This window comes from Eumetopias jubatus, unplaced genomic scaffold (genome assembly GCF_037043125.1).
Source record: "Eumetopias jubatus isolate StellerSeaLion01/CBP00866 unplaced genomic scaffold, mEumJub1_p1.0 scaffold_4, whole genome shotgun sequence".
NCBI lineage: Eukaryota > Metazoa > Chordata > Mammalia > Carnivora > Otariidae > Eumetopias > Eumetopias jubatus.
The window spans coordinates 136808874-136830032 of NW_028274810.1; the positions used below are offsets into that span (position 1 = coordinate 136808874).

A 21159-nucleotide genomic window follows, 5' to 3' on the forward strand; every position below is an offset into this window, starting at 1 on the left:
CTGATAGTTGTGGGAGATGAAAGGCTGTCTCCCTTCCTGTTGCTTTGATGTTTTCTTGTTCACAGGATGCCAACGTTTGGAAACATGCTGGGAAGGAGAAAACTCAGCCAGTAGAATTGGGATCCAAATTATAATAACATCTCAGCTGTAGAAAATAAAATGTCATTCTAAATTCTTTCATGAGCCGCCCTGGAACAAGGCTACAGTGCGTCTGCTGTGGGTTGAGTGTGCTACTTAGCCTTTTCTAAATGTTCTCTTCCAGGTAAATCACTAGTGAATGACTAAGCATGCAGAAAACCCTGCCCTACCACCTTGCGTGGGTTTTCTTACCCCTGTTCTCTAGGATGTGTTTACTTCTCCTGATCATTTTTCTCTTTGGAACCACACCTTAAAACTTCTGAATGAGGCATCTTGGCTGGCTGTGAGCTGGGCATCCAGTTGCTGGCTCTAACACTTCTCTGAAGATATTGATCCTTTCTGAGGGAGATATTTCCAGATCTCATCTCTCCCTTGTGCTTCTCTGGCCCTACAGCCTGGTGAGGGTAACACTGTAGACAGTGATCTAGACACACAATCCCTCAGCTCACCCAGCAGGGGATGGGAAATCAATGAGAATATTTTAAAATGTAAAATGTGAATGATAGAGGGGAAGAGAGGTAACCTCTAAATAGAAGTAAAGCTCTCAGGGCTGCCAAAGTTTTAGTGGGCATTTAGTGGTCTTGCTCCTAAAGATCTTGGACAAAGTACCTTATCATGGTGGCCAAGAGCACCTGGAAGGCAGCCAACTCCTTCTCTATCTGGGTCTATCCCAGGAGAGACTACCTGCACCATGCTTGGGCCTATCTGGAGTTACAGAGAGAATGTTCTAGCTGTCCCCAAAGAACTCACAACAACAGCCAAATGGGGAAAGTATGTTTCTTTCCTTCAGCAAGTCATAAACTCAGCACTTTTCACTGATTTTTAGCTCTCTGATGGCTAACCATGGGACTCAGAATCAGAAGACTTGGTTTGAAATGTCAGCTTTGCCAATCATTACCCCTCAAAGCTTTCTGAACCTTGCTACCCCAGTTAAAATGTGAATACAATATAATTGAGGATTAATTCCAAGGAGGATGTGAAAACACATTGAAGCATATAGTATAACTTTCTAATATGAGGTGCTGTTATATTCCTTATCCTGTCTTGAAATCTGCGTCCTTGGCAAGGGGTGCCAGCTTTATCACCCCTTGTTCGCCTAACACATTGAATGGAGCTACTTTGCATTTATCTGCTTTTAGCGGTTTGACTCAAAAACCTCCATGAGTCTATAAGGTGTCTGATGCAAACCACAGCATGCTGGGCCTGTGCTATGAAGTCCAAGCTTTTACCACAGATTATTAAGTCATTAGAGTTTCTTTGCAATGGTATTGTCCAGGTGGTACTAATATAGTGGTTGAGGGAACAGGCTGGATTCTAATTCTAGTTCTGCCTCTCTCTAGCTGTATAAAGTTGGGCAGGATATCTCACGCCTGTAAGCCTCAGTATACTCATCTGTGAAATAGGAGTAAGTGTAAAGAATACATGATGTAATTTATGTAAAGCATCCGCATAGAGTATGGGCTTCCATAAACAACACATCATTTAAACTATCTCTGGGAAAATGTGGAGGATTTAACTAAAGAGCCGAGAAGACTGTGACAACCACCACCACCACAATAATAATTCCTTACTATACTCAATATATCTTAAACATAACACCAGGGATTTTATTGAATTACTTAATTGTTGCAGTATTTATGAAGTAGGTATTCTTTTCATTTTATAGATGAAGAGAAAGAGATCCAGAGAAGAGAATATTAACTTTCTAGAGACAGTGGCAGGTACTAACCTTTTCCTAGGTTGCTTTCTCTCTTATCTCCCTGCTTACTTCTTTTTTTTAAAAAAGATTTTATTTATTTATTTGACACAGAGAGACACAGTGAGAGAGGGAACACAAGCGGGGGGAGTGGGAGAGGGAGAAGCAGGCTTCCGGCGGAGCAGGGAGCCTGATGTGGGGCTCGATCCCAGGACCCTGGGATCATGACCTGAGCTGAAGGCAGATGCTTAACTGACTGAGCCACACAGGTGCCCCTTTCCCCGCTTATTTCTGTGTACTAACAGTCCCATTCTGAGAGGATCCTGTTTCTTCATTTGTTTATTTGTTTCTTGTCTTTTTTTCGTCTCTAGAATGATGGCTTCTACCTACCCTACACGCAAGGAGCAACATGAAGGTCTGACACCTAGTAGGTGCCAAAAATATTCAAGAAATGAATGAATGAACAATTCACTAATGCTACTCTAAGTATTGCTTCTTCCATGGAGTTCCATGTGGTTGTTTGGTACTTCCAGCCCTAATCACAAATGTCATTATTATTTGGGGTCTGATTTCTTTTCTAATATGTAAGATCTCGAGGGCAAGAATAGGGTATACTGCGTATTTTTATCTCTTGCCCTTGAATCAAGGTTTGGTATTAAAAAATGCTTAGAGTCAACAATTAAAATCAATGTGTAAAGATTCAGTCTCAAAAAGGGGCCATGATAGATCAGACTGGAATTATGGTGAAGAAAATTTTCAGGGAACAACCTGTTATTCTGTAGAAATAAACAATTGTTGGATATAATGTTACAAAGAACTCAGGAAATGTGAACAACAAAAGAGATGCTAAGTCAATATGATTTACGCTGAGGTCACTTCCCATTATCAACGTTGACTGATACTGTATTAATATATACCAGGGTGGGGTTTGCCTACAAAAGATACAAACCCCAGTCATTTGACAGTCATTCTTGTACTGTCTTCTCTGTCTGCTGTCACATCTAATCATCCGTGGTTTTTCTGTCCCTCATGAAGCTGTAGACAACTATTTCTCGGGATGTCACTCTGCATCTTAAATTTGTACTTTAGAGCCCATTGAACTCAAGGATTCTCCCATATAATGGGCAAAGCAAAAAATATAATATTTAGGGGATACAGAGTCAAGATGACGGTAGGGGATACACTAGCTGCTAACTTAGGCTGCCTGCGATAAGCTTGAACTTTCTTGTTTTGGGCAATTTTGTGGTAATTCTTGTTTGGATAATATTTGTTTAATATGTATTTATAATTTATTTCTTGAGCACCCTTCACATACCTGTACAAAGTATATAACATTTTCACAAATAAACTTTTAAATAGGAATCGTTCAAGGGTCAGCAAGCCTTTATTATAAGGAGCCAGACAGTAAGTATCTTAGCCTTTTTGAGTCCCTGTCATAACTATTCAGCTCTGCCCCTGTGAGAGAAGCCACGAAAGACACATGGGTGAATGGGCGTGGCTGTGAGTGTTATTTAGAAAAACAAGCCATAGAGCTGGATTTGGCCCATGACTGTAGTTTGCCAACCAATGGAATAGTCCAATGCTTCTGGTAAAGCAAGGTAAATGGCGCATAACTTATTTCAAACCACTCTTGTGATTTTCGGTGAAATTTTTCTAATTATTCATCTAATTATCAACAGATCCTATGAAAAATACAGACCGAATAATGCTGGCTGTCAGCGTGGGGACCAAAGTTTTGATTGAAAATTTGACTTCTCTATGACAGAATCATCATGAGCATTACTACTCGAAACAAATGTCACCTAAAAAAATATCCTGCTGACACAGTACTTTTAATAATCCTGGGAGATATTTTCCCAGAAGATGTGTGCTCCTACAGACGCTGGATTCAGGAGTTCGTGTAGAAACCAGTACCAGAATCAGCTGGAGGGGATGCACTTCCAGGCTGATGGCCGTGGGCCGTGCTGGCCCAGAGCAAGCCAGTCCGTTGGTTCTGCTATCAGACTCTCCTCATCTGTGCCGGAATCCTGGCTCCAGCACTCACCAGTTGTTGGACTTGGCGCCCATCTCTAATTTCTGAGTCTCCATTTTCTCTTCAGTAAAAGTGAGAGAAATTTTACCTATCTCCCAGGTTGTGTGGATAAATGAGATGATGTTGATCAAGGGCTTATGTAGTGTTTGGAACATAGTAAATGCTAGAAAAGCAAAGCTAATTTTAAAACTAACATTAGAAATCACTCATTACTTACTGTGCATCAGACACCGTTCTGAGTGTTTCATTTACAAATCAGCTCATCGAGTCTCCACAATAGCATCGTGAGGAAGGTGCTACCATGACTTCCATGTTACCAGCGAGGGAACCCATCTATACTTACAAGTGGCAAAGCTGGGATTTGATCCAAACAGTTTGCCCCTGTCTGTGCTGGAACCACTCTGGCTGCCGCCAAGAAGGCCTCTTGAACTATCTGTCCCTAAAAAGGCAACTGTTTCTTATTGCTCAGGTGGAACTAGGTAGACATATTTCGTCTTACAAGAATGAAGAGAACTAGCGCTGTGTGTGGGTAAAGGAATGCTGATCACAAACCTCTCTCAATCTCTGACCTACCTAGAGGTCTCCATCCCCACTGGTGGAAAAATGTTTCGGTCTGAATTAGAATGGAGAATGCCTTTTCTTCTAGAATAAGTGTTTTAAAAGCTTATGAAAGACAACTGAAGAGTATCATGCTATACTTCCTGTGCATAAAAGCTAAATGACTTATGTAGGACAGCATGGTATTTTAACATTTCATTAATGGGAAAAATCCTGTTGTTTCAGGCATTGATTTGTAAGCGACATTTGCTCGTGTCTGCATATAGTCAAAATAACACTGCACTCTGAAAACGGACTATTTACTTTATATCTCTGACTACCTTATTGAAAATCGTCTCCCTCCTACTTCAGCATTTCATATCCTCCTCATCTGCTTCATTTTCTCCAATATCTTATACACTATGTGTATATATTTATATACTGTATATATGTTTATATACTGTTTCCCCCATCCTCCTTAGGCTGTAAGTTCCAGAGGACAAGGGTTTTTGTCTTATTTGTTCACTGCTGTGTTCCCAAGGTCTCACACAGTGCCAGGAACACTCAAGAAGGTGTTCAGCACATTTTGTGGAACACGTGAATCAATGCAATTGTCACCTATATAAGAAGTGCCCTTTTTCTTAGGCAGAGAAGGCCTAAGCTATGTAGCTCATCTCTGAGATACTAGTACTGTGGGCAAGTGCGTGAGGAAGGAGAGTATAATGTCACTATCCCAGGCTTTGGATTAGATGCTAGCATTCGATCCCTGGTTCTTCCATCTCTTGATTGGATGACCTTGAGGTTAATGTTGCTGAATCTCAGACTCCTCATCTTTAAAACTGACATGATGAATTATACCTATGTCCTAGGTGCAGATGTGATGCTGTGCAGGCACCCCCGAGCACCATACCCCGAACACCATCCCCGAGCACCATACGGTCCGAGCTCAGGAATACTGGCCATCTGAAAGGCAAGTAAATGACTGACTGCCATGTAGGTGGGACACACCTTTTCCAGGTTACATTGGTGGGAGGGGGAGCAGACAAGTAACCTGGTGCATGACATTAACCAAAGAATCTAACCTAGAATATTTAGGCAGTGACTCAAACTGGGATGCAGAGGTTTTGAGGATCACTTGGGGGAAATTTTCAAAACTCTCCCTGCTTCCAGGGAGTTGGCAACACAGCCTCCCTTTACAATTTGTGTGGGGATGTGCTTCTGGACTGAAGGGAACATGCCCTATTCTTCAGGGGTTTGGGAGTAAAATAAAAGTGGATAGCAATTTACAGTACATTACTAAGGTATAATATGTTCAAATCTTTCTGATGACTGCAAAAATGGCATATGTATAAAATATTGGCTAGTTAGTACACAAGGGAATGAATCATTGCTCACCACAGAGGCTTTTGTGCACAGCATTTCCCTAGCATGACTGTGTAACAGCTTCCCGAGATGTTTTCCTTCTGAATGAAGACATTTCTATTGCTCTTTAGGGGAAAATGGTTTCGTGAATTTTACCATTACGAATTATCGCAATTCAAGTCATCTTTATGATAAATTATTGTTTTTGAAAGAATTCTTTATATTCTCCAGTGTTTCTAAAGAACTTGACTCTATCCTTAATACTGAGATTGTATTGGGTCAGTTTAGCTGAGGCAGAAAGATAACCTTGAATAAATAGAATTCTAATTACAATAGCTTTACTTTCACTCTTTATGAAAGATAGCAGGATTGTCTGAAAGTGCACTCAAATTTAGATATCCGTTTGCAAAAATTAGAGTACCTTTCTTCAGTGCTACCAAGAACTTCTTAATGACCATTAAAAATTATTTGAGAAGATAATTCGCACTGTCCCAGCCCAGAATTTTCTGTCTTTTGACTCACTGGGCATCATGGGAACATGAGTTTTCTTTCAGTACCTCAATGTTTGTGATTAAAAAACAAATCCAAGATGGCATTTTCTACCTGTGGTATATGCATGGATAACTGTCTATATCAAAACATGTTTAGGATGGGTACAATGAGCCTGATGCAATTTAATAACCATTCTTAATTGTTCTGAGGAAATGAGCAGAGTTGGGAAGGAGCCAGTAACAGAAACCGTTCATTAGCTTAAAAGCCACAGTCCATAACGGCAGTTTCCTACCTGTCTAAGTTTGGGCCTGCACTGGATTTTGAGTGGCTGGCACTGACTCCTTGAGTTGGGAGAGCTCCCCTCAGGAATAAACAAACATCATGTGTGATGTGGAGAACCGATACGGAAAGGGTTATTATGTGGAAACCCTCTCTGGCTTTTGCCTTTAGTATCTCAAGGGTCTTGCGAGGCACAGAGACTCAGTGTGCTCGCATCCACAGGAGAAGGGTCAAGCACCGTCGATTCCGCCCATCCCTGTTTTTATTAAGAGTATTTGCACTTCATATTGCCCTCTTCCTAGGAGATAAAGTCACTAGCAAAGTAAAGTCAAGAACTGTCTGCAAATGGAGTAGTGTTCCTTTTATCAAAAGGCTAATTGCTTTTAAGTATGTTCCCGGTGTCCTTCACTGATAAATTGGAAATAGCCGGGATGTTTGAGGAGAAGGCAAAAGACTGTGAACACCAGACAAGTCAGCTGAGGATGCTCATAAAGCAGAGACCCGGCTCAAGTTTGCGACGAAGGAGGTATAGCCCATGAACTGGTCCTATTCACAATATTTTTGAGGAAGGGATTTATTGAGGCACCTGACTTCCATCAGTTTGGAGGCAGGGTTTTAGATGGAACTTTGTGGCAAATGTAGAAATCTCTGCCCTCGGTGTTGCATCAAATCCTATCTATCTTTATGGTAAGATCCTTGCCCCAGTGAAAGGGAAGGAAGTGCTAAGTGTACATTGTACTGGTCGTGGGGGTGTCATTCTTTGTCACAGAAAAGGAAACAACCTTGAGGACAATGAAATGGCTCATCTAAATATGGCACCACACACCTAAAAACCTTCAGGATTAGTGCCTTTGGTTGCCCAAACAAAGGGATGGGTTTTCCTAATTTGCTTAAGATATTTATTGGGAATGAGTCCCAGAACAGGCCCACTGCAAAGTGTTTAGCCGTCACTAAGAAATTCAGATTGCCTGTCATTTACTATCACACCAGCTCCTTGTTTCTAAATGTGAATGTGACTTCATCCTGCCATCATTCCCGCTGTCGTCTCCCTCTCCCACTTCCCACAATGGACTGCCATGCCTCTGCTCATGGCCCCTCGCTCCACCACTGTATCTCCATGCTTATTAGTCCATGAGTTTCCATTCCATGTCACCAAGGAAAGAGAGACCAGACTATGAGAATAAGCCACATCCTACCCCCTAACCTAAAAATAATCTGCAACCATGGTCATCCCGATCTCTTTTCCTGTATCATTCATTCTCTTTAAGTCACACGTTTATCCATTTGTTTGACACTCATTGATACTTCTACGTGCCACATGCTGTGCCAGGTGCCACAGACGGGCCAGGGAGTCGGATGCAATCCTGCTGACAGCGTTACCATTACCTTGCCCTCTCCAAGGTTATGGATTTGCCTGTGCCCTTGCTGGTACCCCTTTGTGCCTCTGCAGGGACCAAGCCCTATCAACAGTGAGTCTGGCTCATGTCTCTGCCAGCAGTTCCTCCCACCCTGCTTAGCTCTTTCCCATCAGGATTTAAAGGCTTCAGGCTGGGGCGCACAGGTGGCTCAGTCGGTTAAGCATCTGCCTTCAGCTCAGGTCATGATCCCGGGGTCCAGAGATCAAGTCCCACGTCAGGCTCCCTGCTCAGCTGGGAGTCTGCTTCTCCCTCTGCCCCTCCCCCTGCTCGTGCTCTCCCTCACTCTCTCTCTCTCAAGTAAATAAATAAAATCTTTCAAAATAAATAAATAAAGGCTTCAGGTTTCTCCTGTCTTAGGCAGGAAACAAAACAAAGGAAACAAAAATACTCTGCCTTTTTTCTCCCTGTCATTACTGTGCACTCCCCAGCTGCCCCTCTCTCTCACAAATGTGTTAAAACTTGTCTACTCTTAACTCCCTGTCCAGTTTCCTGCTGCCTGCCCCAATCCATTCATTTACAACTTCATGAAAGCTAGTGTAGTTCCCCTAACACTTTATGGGAATGACTCACAAAGGCTGCCAGTGCCTGTCTGGAGTGCTTTTTTGGTTATCTTTACCTCTTTTTGTTGACCTCCATGGAAAGTCTCCTCCTTTCGTTTTTGTGACTCTACATTCTCCTGGCTGTCTTCCTCCCTCTCTGGTAATTCCTTTTATTTGTTTTATTTATTTATTCCTTTTATTTGTTTATTTCATGGGCTCTTCATCCCATTCTCCCCAGAATTATGGCTACTCCAGGGTTTCTTTTCTATTCCACGAAATTTCCCCCAATAATTGTATCTACCCCAGAGTCCCCAACGAACCATCTGGACACTGACTGCTGCAAATCTCTATCTCCAGGCCAGGTGTCTCTTCCGAGCTCTAACTCTGTATTTCAAACTGTAACCTTATAAACTGTATTCTCCAGACACTTCAAATGCAACATGGGCAAAGCTGAACTTAATATGCTCACTGCCCTGAACTGTGCTCCTCCACCAATTAATTTGCAAGGTGCAGCTCAGGAGTCCTCTTCCAGAAAGACTTTCTGATGCCCATCTGCCCCCGAGCCATCTAGGTCAGGAGAACTGTAAGTACACCACTCTGTGCTTTTTCTGATAACAATCCTTTATGGCTGGAATTGTCAGTTTACTTTCCTGTGTTCCCTATTAGACTGTGAACCTTTTGTGAGCAGGAATTCTAACTTGCTCATGTTTGTATCCTCATACCTAACACAGTGCCTGATACATAGTAGGTTTTCAATTAAATCATAGATGAGTGGGTGCAAATTTGTCCTTACCTGCACTATTTTCCCATTCTATTTAATAACACACTGGAAGGGATTGTAATAATTTAACAAGGATAATACCTCCACTGTGCACTACAGTTGGTTTATACAAAAGTATTGACTTGATTGCTCCTAATTGATTAATAGAGAAATAGCTGGAGATCCATCCTAGCACTTGATACTCTCTAGTTAAATATTTCTCCTGTAAATTCACCCTGAAGCAGAGCCTATTCCTAGCTTTCTTTGTAGAGCAGAAAATATATCAGTGCACATTTTTTTCTCCTGCTCTCCCCCACCCTCATTTTCTATATGCCTAATCTTTCAAATATTTGCCAAGTAGAATCAGTCACCAAGCCGAACTCCTGTCAGAGCAGTGTGGCAGGGTATCAGTCCCGCACATTGCTGGAGGCTCCCGTTACTTGACTTTACAAATGATCTTTAAAAATTCATGGGGTGTTCTGTGTTTACCCTGCCTCTGTTCCCTCTCACCCTCACAATGGGCTGCCTCTCTTAGAGTCACGGCCTCCTTCTCTAAGCGAAGAGCTGCTGCCTGCAGAAAATCTGCTGAGTTCTCCCAGAGCCATAAATCCCGTGAAAACTCACAACGATGAAGGCCCAGGATGGAGAGGCACAGGGCGCTTTAGCTACTTGCAAGTACTAGATGATTATGCCCAGGCAAGCTATCCTAGAGGGACAGCCAAAAGTCACCAGGGCTGTTTATGAAAGGTTGGCAGGATTTTCTTTTCCAAAATGACTGTATCTATTTTTATTGCAACGAAATAGGGCCATCAGGTGTTTTTGCATTATTCATTCTATTTCGTGTGCACATTTAGCCTTGTTTAATTTTCAGAGCAAATTTAATTTGTAGTTTAAGTTCTTCTCGTGCACCTTGCATGCATCTATGAAGAGCTGTGTTTAATTCTAGTTCGTGAGGCCATGACTTCCCAGTTTTAGATAAATCCACTTGCTCTTTTAACTGAAACTTCTCTCTCCTTGAACCTTCTCTCTCTCCTTGGCTCATTCTTCCTTCTTTATTTTCCCTCCCAACTGGAGGGAAAGCATCCACTAAAACTCTGTCTTTGGCCCGCTGGCCGTGTTCCAAGAGGGAAAAATAGGTCTTTCTGTTTCCGGCAAAGACTGCAGTCCTCTTCCAGCCCCCTAATTATAAAGATTCCTCCAGAGCTCAATTTTTGTCAGCCTCTCCTTTCCTCTCTTTAGATTCAACCCTAATTATATCTCCTTTCCATTATTTTGATGATCCCCAAAGTCCCATATTTGAGCTTGACCACTCAACTTACAATGTAAATTTTTCCAAATCCTAAAGACTTACAATCTAAAATGTCCAAATCCTCTTCTTAAACTGAAGGTTTCTGACGGTGCTTTTAACTTCTCTCCCTCCACATTTCTCTCAGCAATTCCACCACTTGCGGTCTCCTCGGAAGAACTGCCAGGTCATTATTTGACCCTTCCATCCTCCTCATTCCTTACACCCAGTCTTTACTAGTCATTTATCAATATGCCCCTAGGCACCTTGGCAGGCGCTGTGGACGCAGAAACAAGCGGGGTGACGTTGCTGGCCGCTGGGGGATGCACGATGTGGTGGGAGAGACACTTGGACAAAGTATTACAGCAACACAGTGTGCTGCACGGATGCAGGGCAAGGTGCTGCCCAGGGGAGGGGAAGCCCCAGCCGCCGCTGCCCGTGGGCTCAGGAAAGCCCGCCCCGCAGGCGTGAACCTGGACGGGCCGGTTGTAAGTTAACAGGTCCAAGGAGCGGCTGCAGAATGCGGCAGGCTGGACGCAGTACACAGCGGGGTCAGTTTAGGAAACTGTTTGTGGAACGGTGGGCCGGGGACAGGGAGAAGATGCGTTTGGGGGAACAAGCAGGGAGCAGATCGGAGACGGCCCAGTATGCCATGATCATGGTGTTGTGTTTATGCCTGGAAGACAGATGGATATTGGCGATTCCAGACATCTTAACCCTGTTATCAAGTGTGCATTTTAGAGGATCCTGGCAGCACTTTGGGGGGTGAACGGGAGGAGGGCGATTAAGGGCCCCGAAAAGGCTGGGCAATAGGTGGGCAAAGCAGGGGCCGGGCGGTCTGCAGTGCAGAGGGGCGGGCGGGTCGAGGGGACACAGGCGCTGAGGAAGGAGGGCTGGAAAGGAGAGGTCGGACACGGGAGAACTTTCACTGCAAAACATTCCCAGTATAAAGGCTTGAGGAGAGCTGGGAGCTTTGAAATAAGCATTTAAAGCACAAAAAGTGGGAACTGCTTACAGTCCTGTAACGGGACAGACAGAGGTCACCAAGGCCCGCTGGAATGGGAACGCCAAGGGGGATGGAGCTCACCTGCCTTCCGATACATGTCCAATATATGGGACCTCTTGATCCAGCTGTAGCCTGAGCTGGGAACTTCAGATTCACAGATAGGTATGGAAGCACGGGAGTGGGGAGGGCTTTGCAGGTGGGGAAAAAAATTACATGACCAAGGTCGCAAAATATGAATGAGCCTGGTAGGTGTGTGAGAATCTGGTGTGACACGTCTGAATCTATGGGGAAGGAATAAATACAGATAAGTCCTCTCTTCCTCTTTGCTCTGTGCCATGCTTAATAACACCGCTTCCTGTCCAGTCACCCCAGCTGAGGATCTGGAACTCCACTTAGGAGCTTCTCTCTCCTTCATCTACTGAACTGGTTGTTAAATCCTACTGACTTTACCTCCTAAATATTTCTCATATACATTTCTTCCCACCCATCCCTACTGTTACCCCCTAACCGAAGCCTTCTTTTATTCTTGTCTGGATGGCAAAAGCTTCATCTCTCTCTCCCTGACCTCGGATGGCTCGGTTGTACAATTTTATGAGCAAAGTTCCCAAAAGTCAAGGCCTTTAGTGGTTCCCCAGTGCCACAGAATCAAGTTCAGACACCTTCAGATGACACACAGGGCCTTCTGTGGTCTCGCCCTGGGCTCAGCTTGGTTACATAAATGACTGTTTCTGCTGGTCTTAAGGTCTTCTTGTTCTTCATGGTGGCCTGGTGAATGCCCCCTCATCATTCTAGAGTGGAAGTGACTCTTATTCTGTTGGGGGCTTTAAGTACAGTGTTTGCCCCTCTCTGTTGCCTCTTCTACACACTGTACGGCCCAACCTTTTTTTCAATTTTTTTTTTTTTAAGATTTTATTTATTTGAGAAAGAGAGAGAAAGAGCACACAAGTGGGGGTAGGGGCAGAGGCAGAGGGAGAAGCAGGCTCTCCACTGAGCAGGGAGCATGATGTGGGGCTTGATCCCAGGACCCTGAGATCATGACCTGAGTGAAGGCAGCCTGCTATACACAAGACAGAGTGCTGAGGTCACTGAGAACACAAAGCCCTACTCTTAAAGATATTAATGGCAGTAGGAAGGTGAACAGACTAACAATGATGATACTTAAGAATTACTAAACTAGCAGTACATGCAAGGTATTATGGAAACATAGGTAGAACACCTAACATACATAGTTACAGCTAGGCATTTAGTTATATAAGTCTGCCTGAGAAATTCAGGGAAGGCTTGGTGGGGTGCATGGGGCATCATTTGATCTGAGACTTGGAAGATCATGGGTCGTTGGCCAGATGAAGGGCATTCTGACTGAGAGAACACAACAAGTTCAGAGAACTACAAATAATTCAGGATCACTGCGGCTAAAGTGTAAGTTAGGAGAGCCACAAGAAAATAAGCTGAACACATAGGAAGAAGGAAGCCAGGATCTTAATTGTTAATGCTAAGATGCTTAAACTGTAGGCCTCAGGGAACTATACAAATCACTTGGCTAACATATCTCTGTTAGCGAGATCCCTTAGTGAGCAATGTACAGAATGATCTGGGGGAGATTGGAATTGGAGCCCAAGAGGGTGCTGAGGTATGTGCTGGATGAGAGCATGGGAGAAGCAGGGAGCAAGGACAATGGTGGTGTGCATGGGGTACCACAAACAGGAGAGTTATGAGCTAGAATCATGCAGACATGGCTATATAGGGTGGAAGGCACCTTAGAAGGACTCCCAGATTTCTGGCTTGGGACTATCAGATAAGAAAGAGGAAAGTCGGGACTTATGAAGAAAAATAATGGATTTAGTTTTAGACACATTGGATTTGATGCACTCACATGATGTCCAAAAAGCAATGAGGTGTTTGCTAGAGCTCTGTGCTAGAGACTCAAGTGGTTAGGGACGAGAGCAGGTGGAATGACAAAGGGCGAGGCTGTAGAAGCAGGAAGGGGGTCAGATGCCGCAGGCGCAGACCTCCTTCACTGGACAGCCGTCTTTTGTGGGCCCACTGCAATGATACCAGACTGCTCTGTCCCTGAACCTGCCTGGTCATCTCCCGGCCTCTCTTCTGTGGAGCTCTGCTTCTTCCTTCTCTCCCTGTCTTTTCAGTGCTGCTTTGAGATGTTCTGTCGATCTTTACAGGCCCAACTCAGCGTCATGGACCCCACAAAGCCTCCTTCCTTTCTCCCCCATTTTGCTCCTCCCTTCCGGATGCCGTGTCCTCTATCCAGAACACAGTGGGCTGCTCAGGATTATTTGTGCACGTTGCCAACAGTGAGCTCCTTGGAAGATGAAGAGCTCGTCTCTACATGTCCCTGTGTCCTCCACACTTAGGCCAGTGCTAGGTGCTTTTTTTGGATTGTGAGAGGACATTTCATTAAACTGAAGAGGATACTGAATATAACGTGCCTACTCCACAATTTTGCTTAATGTTGACCTCACTCTAGCTTTATATTTCTCACCCTTCCCCCAACTCATAAAGGAGCCTAAAGACAGGGCACCAACCGAGCCGTCTTCTGTCTGAAACTTGGGATATCTGCTTGCTGTTTGAAGAATGCACAAAAGGCTATGTAAAGAAATATAGTTTGTCATTTTCAAGGTTAGCTGATTTTTAAAAAAGTTTTATTTGTTTATTTGAGAGACAGCTTGAGCAGGGTGGGGGGCAGAGGGAGAGGGAAAGAATCTCAAGCAGATTCCCCGCTGAGTGCGGAGCCCGACAAAGGGCTCGATCTCACAATCCTGAGATCATGACCAAAAGCCGGTTAGCTGACTTTAAAAGGTGTGTGTGTGTGTGTGTGTGTGTGTGTGTGTGTGTGTGTGTGTCCAAATTAAGAATGCTGCAGGAGTACAGGTTTCTCCTTTTTTGTAGGCATAGAGGAAAATGTATTTTTCTCTCCTGGTGAAATTATGTCTCAAAGCTACAAATATAAAACTGGGAATAAACAATGTTCATCTAACCAAGGGACACAATGCACATAACTGCAGGGGATTTTCACTGAGGCAGTTTATGGGGTATGTACAAAGTCTTTCCTTATACAGGATGGGAATGCGAAAATGGAAATCTATTCGTTGATGATAAAAATAAGATGGCTCACTTAGATACCTGTGTGCTAAATGAAAAAAATCACACTTTTTTTTCATATCTTAGTGACCTTTATACTATGAAGGATACAGTTGAACCCAGACAAATGCGACAAATAAAACAATTAGAAATGAGAAATGGATTTGTGAAAACAGTCTCGGTAAACTTGAGAAACCTCTGATTTAGGCCTGATGCTGAAGAGTTTAGTATCATTAATTTGCCTGTTAAGATGAACCACTGATGAATCTCCCCACACACCCTAAGGGACTTTATCCTCCCAAATACCAGCCCTACTGCCTGCTATTACACTCTTAGACCTCCTTTCCCTCCTGTCTTGGAGGGTTTTCCTTGTTCAAGATTTCTTGAAAAAGCAAGTAGCACTGGAGGCAGGAGTTGGAGGGAGGCGGGGAAGAAGAGAAAAGACATATTTAAGCCCTTTCTTTATCTCGGTTCTTCATTTTCCAGGAGCCTATTGCACTAGTGGAGCGTGCCGAGGGGGCCGCAGAGCAGTGAGAAGGACAGGCCAGAGGGGAGGGTAGCAGAGGGGGCTGGCGGGAGGAGAGCAAACATGAATTTGGTCCCATGCATCTCACTGGATTTGAACAAAAAGTCTATGAGTAATTGTTATTCCTCTTTTATTAATGAGAAAATCAGGGCTAAGAAAAACTGACTCAATCTTACCCATGTTCTTTTACCCTGCTATTTTCCTTGAGAATATTAATTTCAACATTTTATGTAAAGGCAGGGTATAAATTATATATTTTATATATATGTATATATACACACACACATATATATTACTGTAATTATATTAAAAGGACCAAGCGAAAACATAAGAAAAAGAATATAAGCAAATGCTAATAAACTGTGCTTTTGGGAGGTGGGGTAAAGGATGCCTTTTTTCTTATCCCTCGTTTTCTGTGGTTTTCCATAATATGCATGATTGCTTTTATATCATCATCAGCAATAACAATAGCAACAGCAACAAAAGGCATGGATTGCTTTAAAAAGGATAGCATCTTTTGCTTCTTGGGTGAGCAATGTTCCTCTGGTAAGGTAGAAGTCTTGTAAGAAATATATGGAAACAAAGACCGGTATTTTAAAGGCTTCTTTAGTCAAATAAAACCTATAATGAAAAATTTGCCATAAACTCGTGGAGTTTGTATTTGGACTCTGTCCCACAGTTCCCCCACCAGAGAAGAAAAGAATTAGGGAGACTCAGTGCAAAAGAAAACTGGTAGTCTGCTCCATATGATATTCTGCACACCCCTGCATCCCGTGGAAAGCAAATATTTGCATCCGTAGTATAGTCCGTTACCAAGATTACTTGTGCCTCCAAAATACCAAAGGAACCAATCAATTCCTTTGGAATATACAGTCAGTAATTCAGATATTTTATCTACCCAATGCTCCACACCAGAATTGACCAAACTGACAGGCTCTTCTGGTACTGTGTGGATAGAGCTGAAATGTGACAAATGGGTTCATTTAAACTGTATCTCCTCAATATCAAAACAACCAATGGTAAAGCCAAAGATTTAGTCAATCAGATAATCCTTTGTCTAAGTTCCAAGTTCCAAGCCATTGTTTTGAGTAATTCCTTTGATTCAATTTACCAAATATTTAGCCAGTTTGCTAAAATATAATCAAATCTCTAAATAATAGGGGAAAAAAATCTCTGATCTGGATTTTCTGCATGGGAGATAAAAGTTAAAAACAAATAAGAATGCACATTTGTCCCTTACGTATAAATGCTCTTTTATTTCCTTTTTAAATGGAGTTCTCTTGGGCTATGCACATTTGACTTTAATAAATTGGTTAGAGAGACCTGTCCCAGACAGAATATTTATTAAAATGTAAATTAAACTTGCCTGAAAGAAAAAAAATGCAGAGAAAATACTGAAACAAAAGACTCTCGGTTACAGGAGGTGGAGGCTTGAACCTTTTGCAGATTTGAGAAAAGAAAAATTTTAGAAGAGAAAAAGGCCAAAGGAAAGGCCCATTGATTTTGGACAAAACTGGTTCCCTGGCATGGCTCTCACCCCCACTCATCAGTCAGGGCACTCGTGTCTCCTAGGCTCTGAGCCCTGGTGCAGGGCTATCTTTAGCTGGTGCTTCTGTTTTGTTCACACCCCACCCATTCTTTCTTTGAAACATGTCTCTGGTTCACACCTTCCCTTAATTTTCTGCTGATGGAGAATCTCACTACCTCATGCCTGAATCACCACCAACAATTTCCAAAGCGGCCTTTCTGTCACCTGTCTCCTGCCCTCCAAATCCGTCTCATCCCCATATTGATCATCCCCTCCAAACCAGTTTGCTCCTGTTGCTTCCTGCTCACCACCCTCCTTGCTGGTTGCCCCTATACCAAGTTAAAACTCCTTTCTCTGCCTGATAGTTGGGATCCTTCACAACCCCTTTGCTGTCTCTTAAACACACACACCACACACACACTCCTAATTAATCCAATCTTCCTTTTTCCTGCTCCCCCAAATACGTCACTCATTTTAGTCAACCAGATCACTTGACACCATAAAAATCCCACCCGTGGGCCCTTCCTTGCCTCCTCTCCAAGCCCATAACATTCTCATCCCAGCCAGGTCCTTTGTGTGTGGCGTGCTGTCCCTCTTGACTTTTACTTTCCAAATTAGCTCCATCCTAATGGAGCCTTCTCAAATGCCACCTCTTCCAGGGAGCCTTCCCTGATCACTTTAGCCCCATAGTTTTCTTTCTCTTCTCTGAACACCCATCTCATCTGTCATCAAGACTGAATTTCATGACATATTACTTCAACGCACATCTATGGATTCATATGCCGTCCTGTGTCTCTCAGCGGGGGTGTTATTGCCATTTGTACCAGGGCACTTCTTCAAAGGGCAGGACTGACTGGCACATTTTGGGACACTTGGCGCCCCTCCCTCTTGAAGGCTGACAGTGATGCGATTGTGAAAAACCCAAATGCTCCAAATACATTTCCAAATGCCTTAATAAATAAAAAGTCCCTTAGAGAAGTTACTAGAACATACACACATCTGTTCAATAGCTAATCTGTTTAAATGGTGAATGTATATAGTATTTTAAAGAATGAATCTGTATTTCTCTTACAGTTGCCAACACACTATAAAACTAGGAAGGAGGCTAATTGTCAGGTGTTAATCACCACTCCATTTCATAAGATGTTCCACTGAACCCTCATAGCAACCCCGGATGCTGCTACTGATCCTCCTTTTCTAGATTAGGAAACTGAGGCTCAGAGAGTTCTGCCTATTCAAGGTCATACTATTCGATTGGAACCCTGGCATGTAAGCCCAGGATTGTTTGGAGCCAAATCTTTGACTTTTTCTTCTACCACCAGCCTCTATAAAGGCAGCCTATCTGTAACAGCTTTGAAATGGGAGTGTGAACATGTAACATAATTAGCAATTTAAAGCACATTATTAATGCTAATAGGTACTAATGACTATAATTGAGAAGAAGGACGTTAGACCAATTTTTTTTAGAATTTATAACAATATAGATTGGAGTCTAATGAACAAATTTACTCACTGACCTTCTTTGCTACAGACATTAACCCATGTTTGATCTCTAATTGAGATGTACATATTCTTTACTTTCTTACTGTATTTGTTAATGTTTGTCTTGGCAGATGGTCAACAGCTCTCTCTAAGTTTCCCTTAATCAGGTTTTGGGTAACTGATGGCCAAACATGCCTTGTATTAGGTAGCATTGCTAGACCCAAAGCAATAGGAATCTAAGAGCCGGCAAAAGTTCTCAGGTCCTCCCTATCTGGTATCCTTAACAAAAAACGTTCTATTAGATCTCACAGTATCATTTAAAATGGTGTATATACTCCCTTTAAGTTATAGTTCCTTATTCATTTCATGCATATCTACAACACCCACATTTATTAGCAGCTCATTTCAGTGTGTGCCCATATGTCCAATTAAAATTTTTCATATATCAGCTAATCTCAAGTTTTGGAAGTAATAGCATGTATATAATCCATATGCGTACTTTAAAAAGTATGCTGTTTCTATCTATGCACACAGGAAGAACTGTATTCCCTGCAGGGGGAAAAAAGAGAGAGAAAGAGCCGGTATTGCTGATTTCAAGTTTTCTTTTTCAGCTATGAGAATAAATGTTTTCTATGTGTTTATTCTGTTCAGCAAAGAAGAAAAAGGAACTGAAAGCTAAGTTCATTAAGTAACTTAGAACAATTGTGTAAATATAGCTGAAAATGTATATGACATACAAGTATTTTATTCTTATATTGTCTTATAAACTGTATCTACTATAACAAAGTTGCACTTCATCCACTAGTAAAACCACTATTTAGCTGTAACCACATCCACATTTGGTGATCTGAAAGCATAAAGGGATTTTTAGTTACGCTTACCAGGAGAAACACATTTAAAAAAATGTAATCATTCTTTCTAACCAATGAATTGAGCTTGGCGTTAGCCTTTTTACCAGAACATTTCCTGAGCAGAGTGCATTTTCCATTTCTGCGTGCTGGGACCCTTTGTAGGGAGCTGGGGGAGAAGGTGATAGGCTCTTGCCCCACTAAAACTAGTAAGTCCAGGACCGGGAAGCCCTCTCAGTTATTATATCTCAGTGAGAAGCTGTAGAACGGTAGGAAAGTTTCATTTTTGCTCTGACTCATCTTTTCTCCAACTATCTTATCAAATCCCTGTCATGCCATAGAATTCTTAAAGCTACCCAGCTGCTCGCCAGAGAAGCCACAAATGGTGCAGGTATTTCGATTACATTTCCCAGAGAATCGCAAAGTGGATTTCTAGAGTTGCTGTTTATATTTCCTTATATCTTCCCAGCACCTACACTGATACCTGCTGGTGTGCTATCACATTTTCCCCACCCATTTTTAGATCTTCGGTTGCTTTAGAGATGGATTTCACATGTAAAGCAGATGCTTACACTGTGAAACATTGGCATGATTGTATTTTGATTTTGCCGTCAGCTAAGGAGGGCAAAGTTGATCCCATCCTGCAAGGAACTCTATCCCACATTGTTTCCGTGGACTTGCTGGCTCAGGTTTGCTTACCTGCTTCCTCGAAGATACTGTGCTGTTGAAACATCTATTAGAGGTCTTTGAATTCAAATTCTTGTTCTGATGGGTTGAGTCATTTTTCCATGCCTTAGAGTTTTCTTTAGGATCTGAAGGAATGGGATTTAAGAAGAGGATCCTAGCTATGAATCCATAGAGGACGGTGGCCAGTATCATTGGCACAACATAAAAGATACCGAAGTCCATTAGGTAAATAGGTGAGTAGTAATTCCTGGAGATCTTGTAGCCACAGGACACCACAATAGCATCTTTGTAGGTGCTAATATTGAGATCCAGCAAGAAGAACCAGAGCATACAGTAAATGGATGTGAAGGCCCAGACAAAGATGATGATCTTTTTGGCTCTGGAAAATGTGCAGAGAAACTGGGCTTTGATGGGGTGACAGATCGCTATGTACCTCTCGATGGTAAAGGCTGTGATCGAACAAGAGGATGCATTAATGCCCAAGTACTGGAGGTAAGTGATGCAGAGGCATCCAACGTAGCCATAGACCCAGGAACCATAGATACTGTCTGTTATGTTGGGGAGGCCTGCAGCCACCAAGACCATGAGATCGGCTACTGCCAGACTCACCAGGTAGCAGTTTGTGGGGGTCCTCATGTGCTTGGTTCTCATGACCACCAGCACTACCATGATGTTGCCCACGATGCCCAAACCACAGATTATGAGCACAAGTAAGATGGTGACCACTTGGTACTCTAGGGCCACCGCCGCTCTTGGCTGAAGCTGTGTTTGGTTCAGTTCACTTACTGTCTCGTTTTCCATCTTCACAGGTTTGAAGTTTCTCTGAAACACTTCTCAAAACATCCTCTGCCCAGTGGCCTTCCTTTATCTCCGTGGTTCTCTCCCCCTGTGAAGAGTTAGAGTCCAAATTCATTCACAGCTTCCCCGTTTGGAATGGAGCCAGTCACGGGCAGGTAGCTCTCTCTCCCTCTGCTTTCACCTCCCGGGTTTCTCCAGTAACAGGGCTCACATGTATTTCTGAAAACTCCCTTTATCGCAACTCCAGTGTAGGATGGAGGAACTGTCTTTAACCAGCTTAATAAGAGGCACCTGTTTCCTCTTAATGGAGAAAAAATGCGGAAGAGAAACAGAGGAAGCTCCCTACTTTGAAAGGGTGCCCAGAAGGAAAAGCTAAGTGGTATCTGCTAGCTGAAAAAGAAATACAAAGAAACCTCTCAGGTGCTTGGGAAAAGTGTAAAGAGGAAAAAGGGGCCAGGCGTGGGGGGAAAGCGGAGAGGCTCAATGATGAAGCTTGGTAGGAATTTAGCGTTTGCCTACTTTGCTCTCAGAGGGTGGGATCGCTGGGCTACAAAACCCCAAGTCTTTGAGCCTGCATTTCCCCCGCTCCCCGCCCTACCTTCCCCAGAGCGACCAATTTCTTCCCTTACCTTTCCCTCTGGAGCGCTGCC

At 43.0% G+C, this 21159-nt stretch overlaps 1 protein-coding gene across 1 annotated transcript in view; it reads right to left on the reverse strand.

The window, feature by feature from the left end:
• The window catches only part of TRHR (thyrotropin releasing hormone receptor), a 34011-nt gene extending 13499 nt beyond the window's left edge, over positions 1–20512 (reverse strand). Inside the window, exon 1 of the mRNA XM_028122505.1 lies at positions 19724–20512. Coding sequence (XP_027978306.1) covers positions 19724–20512 — 789 coding nt within the window. The remainder of the gene's footprint in view (positions 1–19723) is intronic.
• Between the last annotated feature and the right edge of the window lie 647 nt (positions 20513–21159).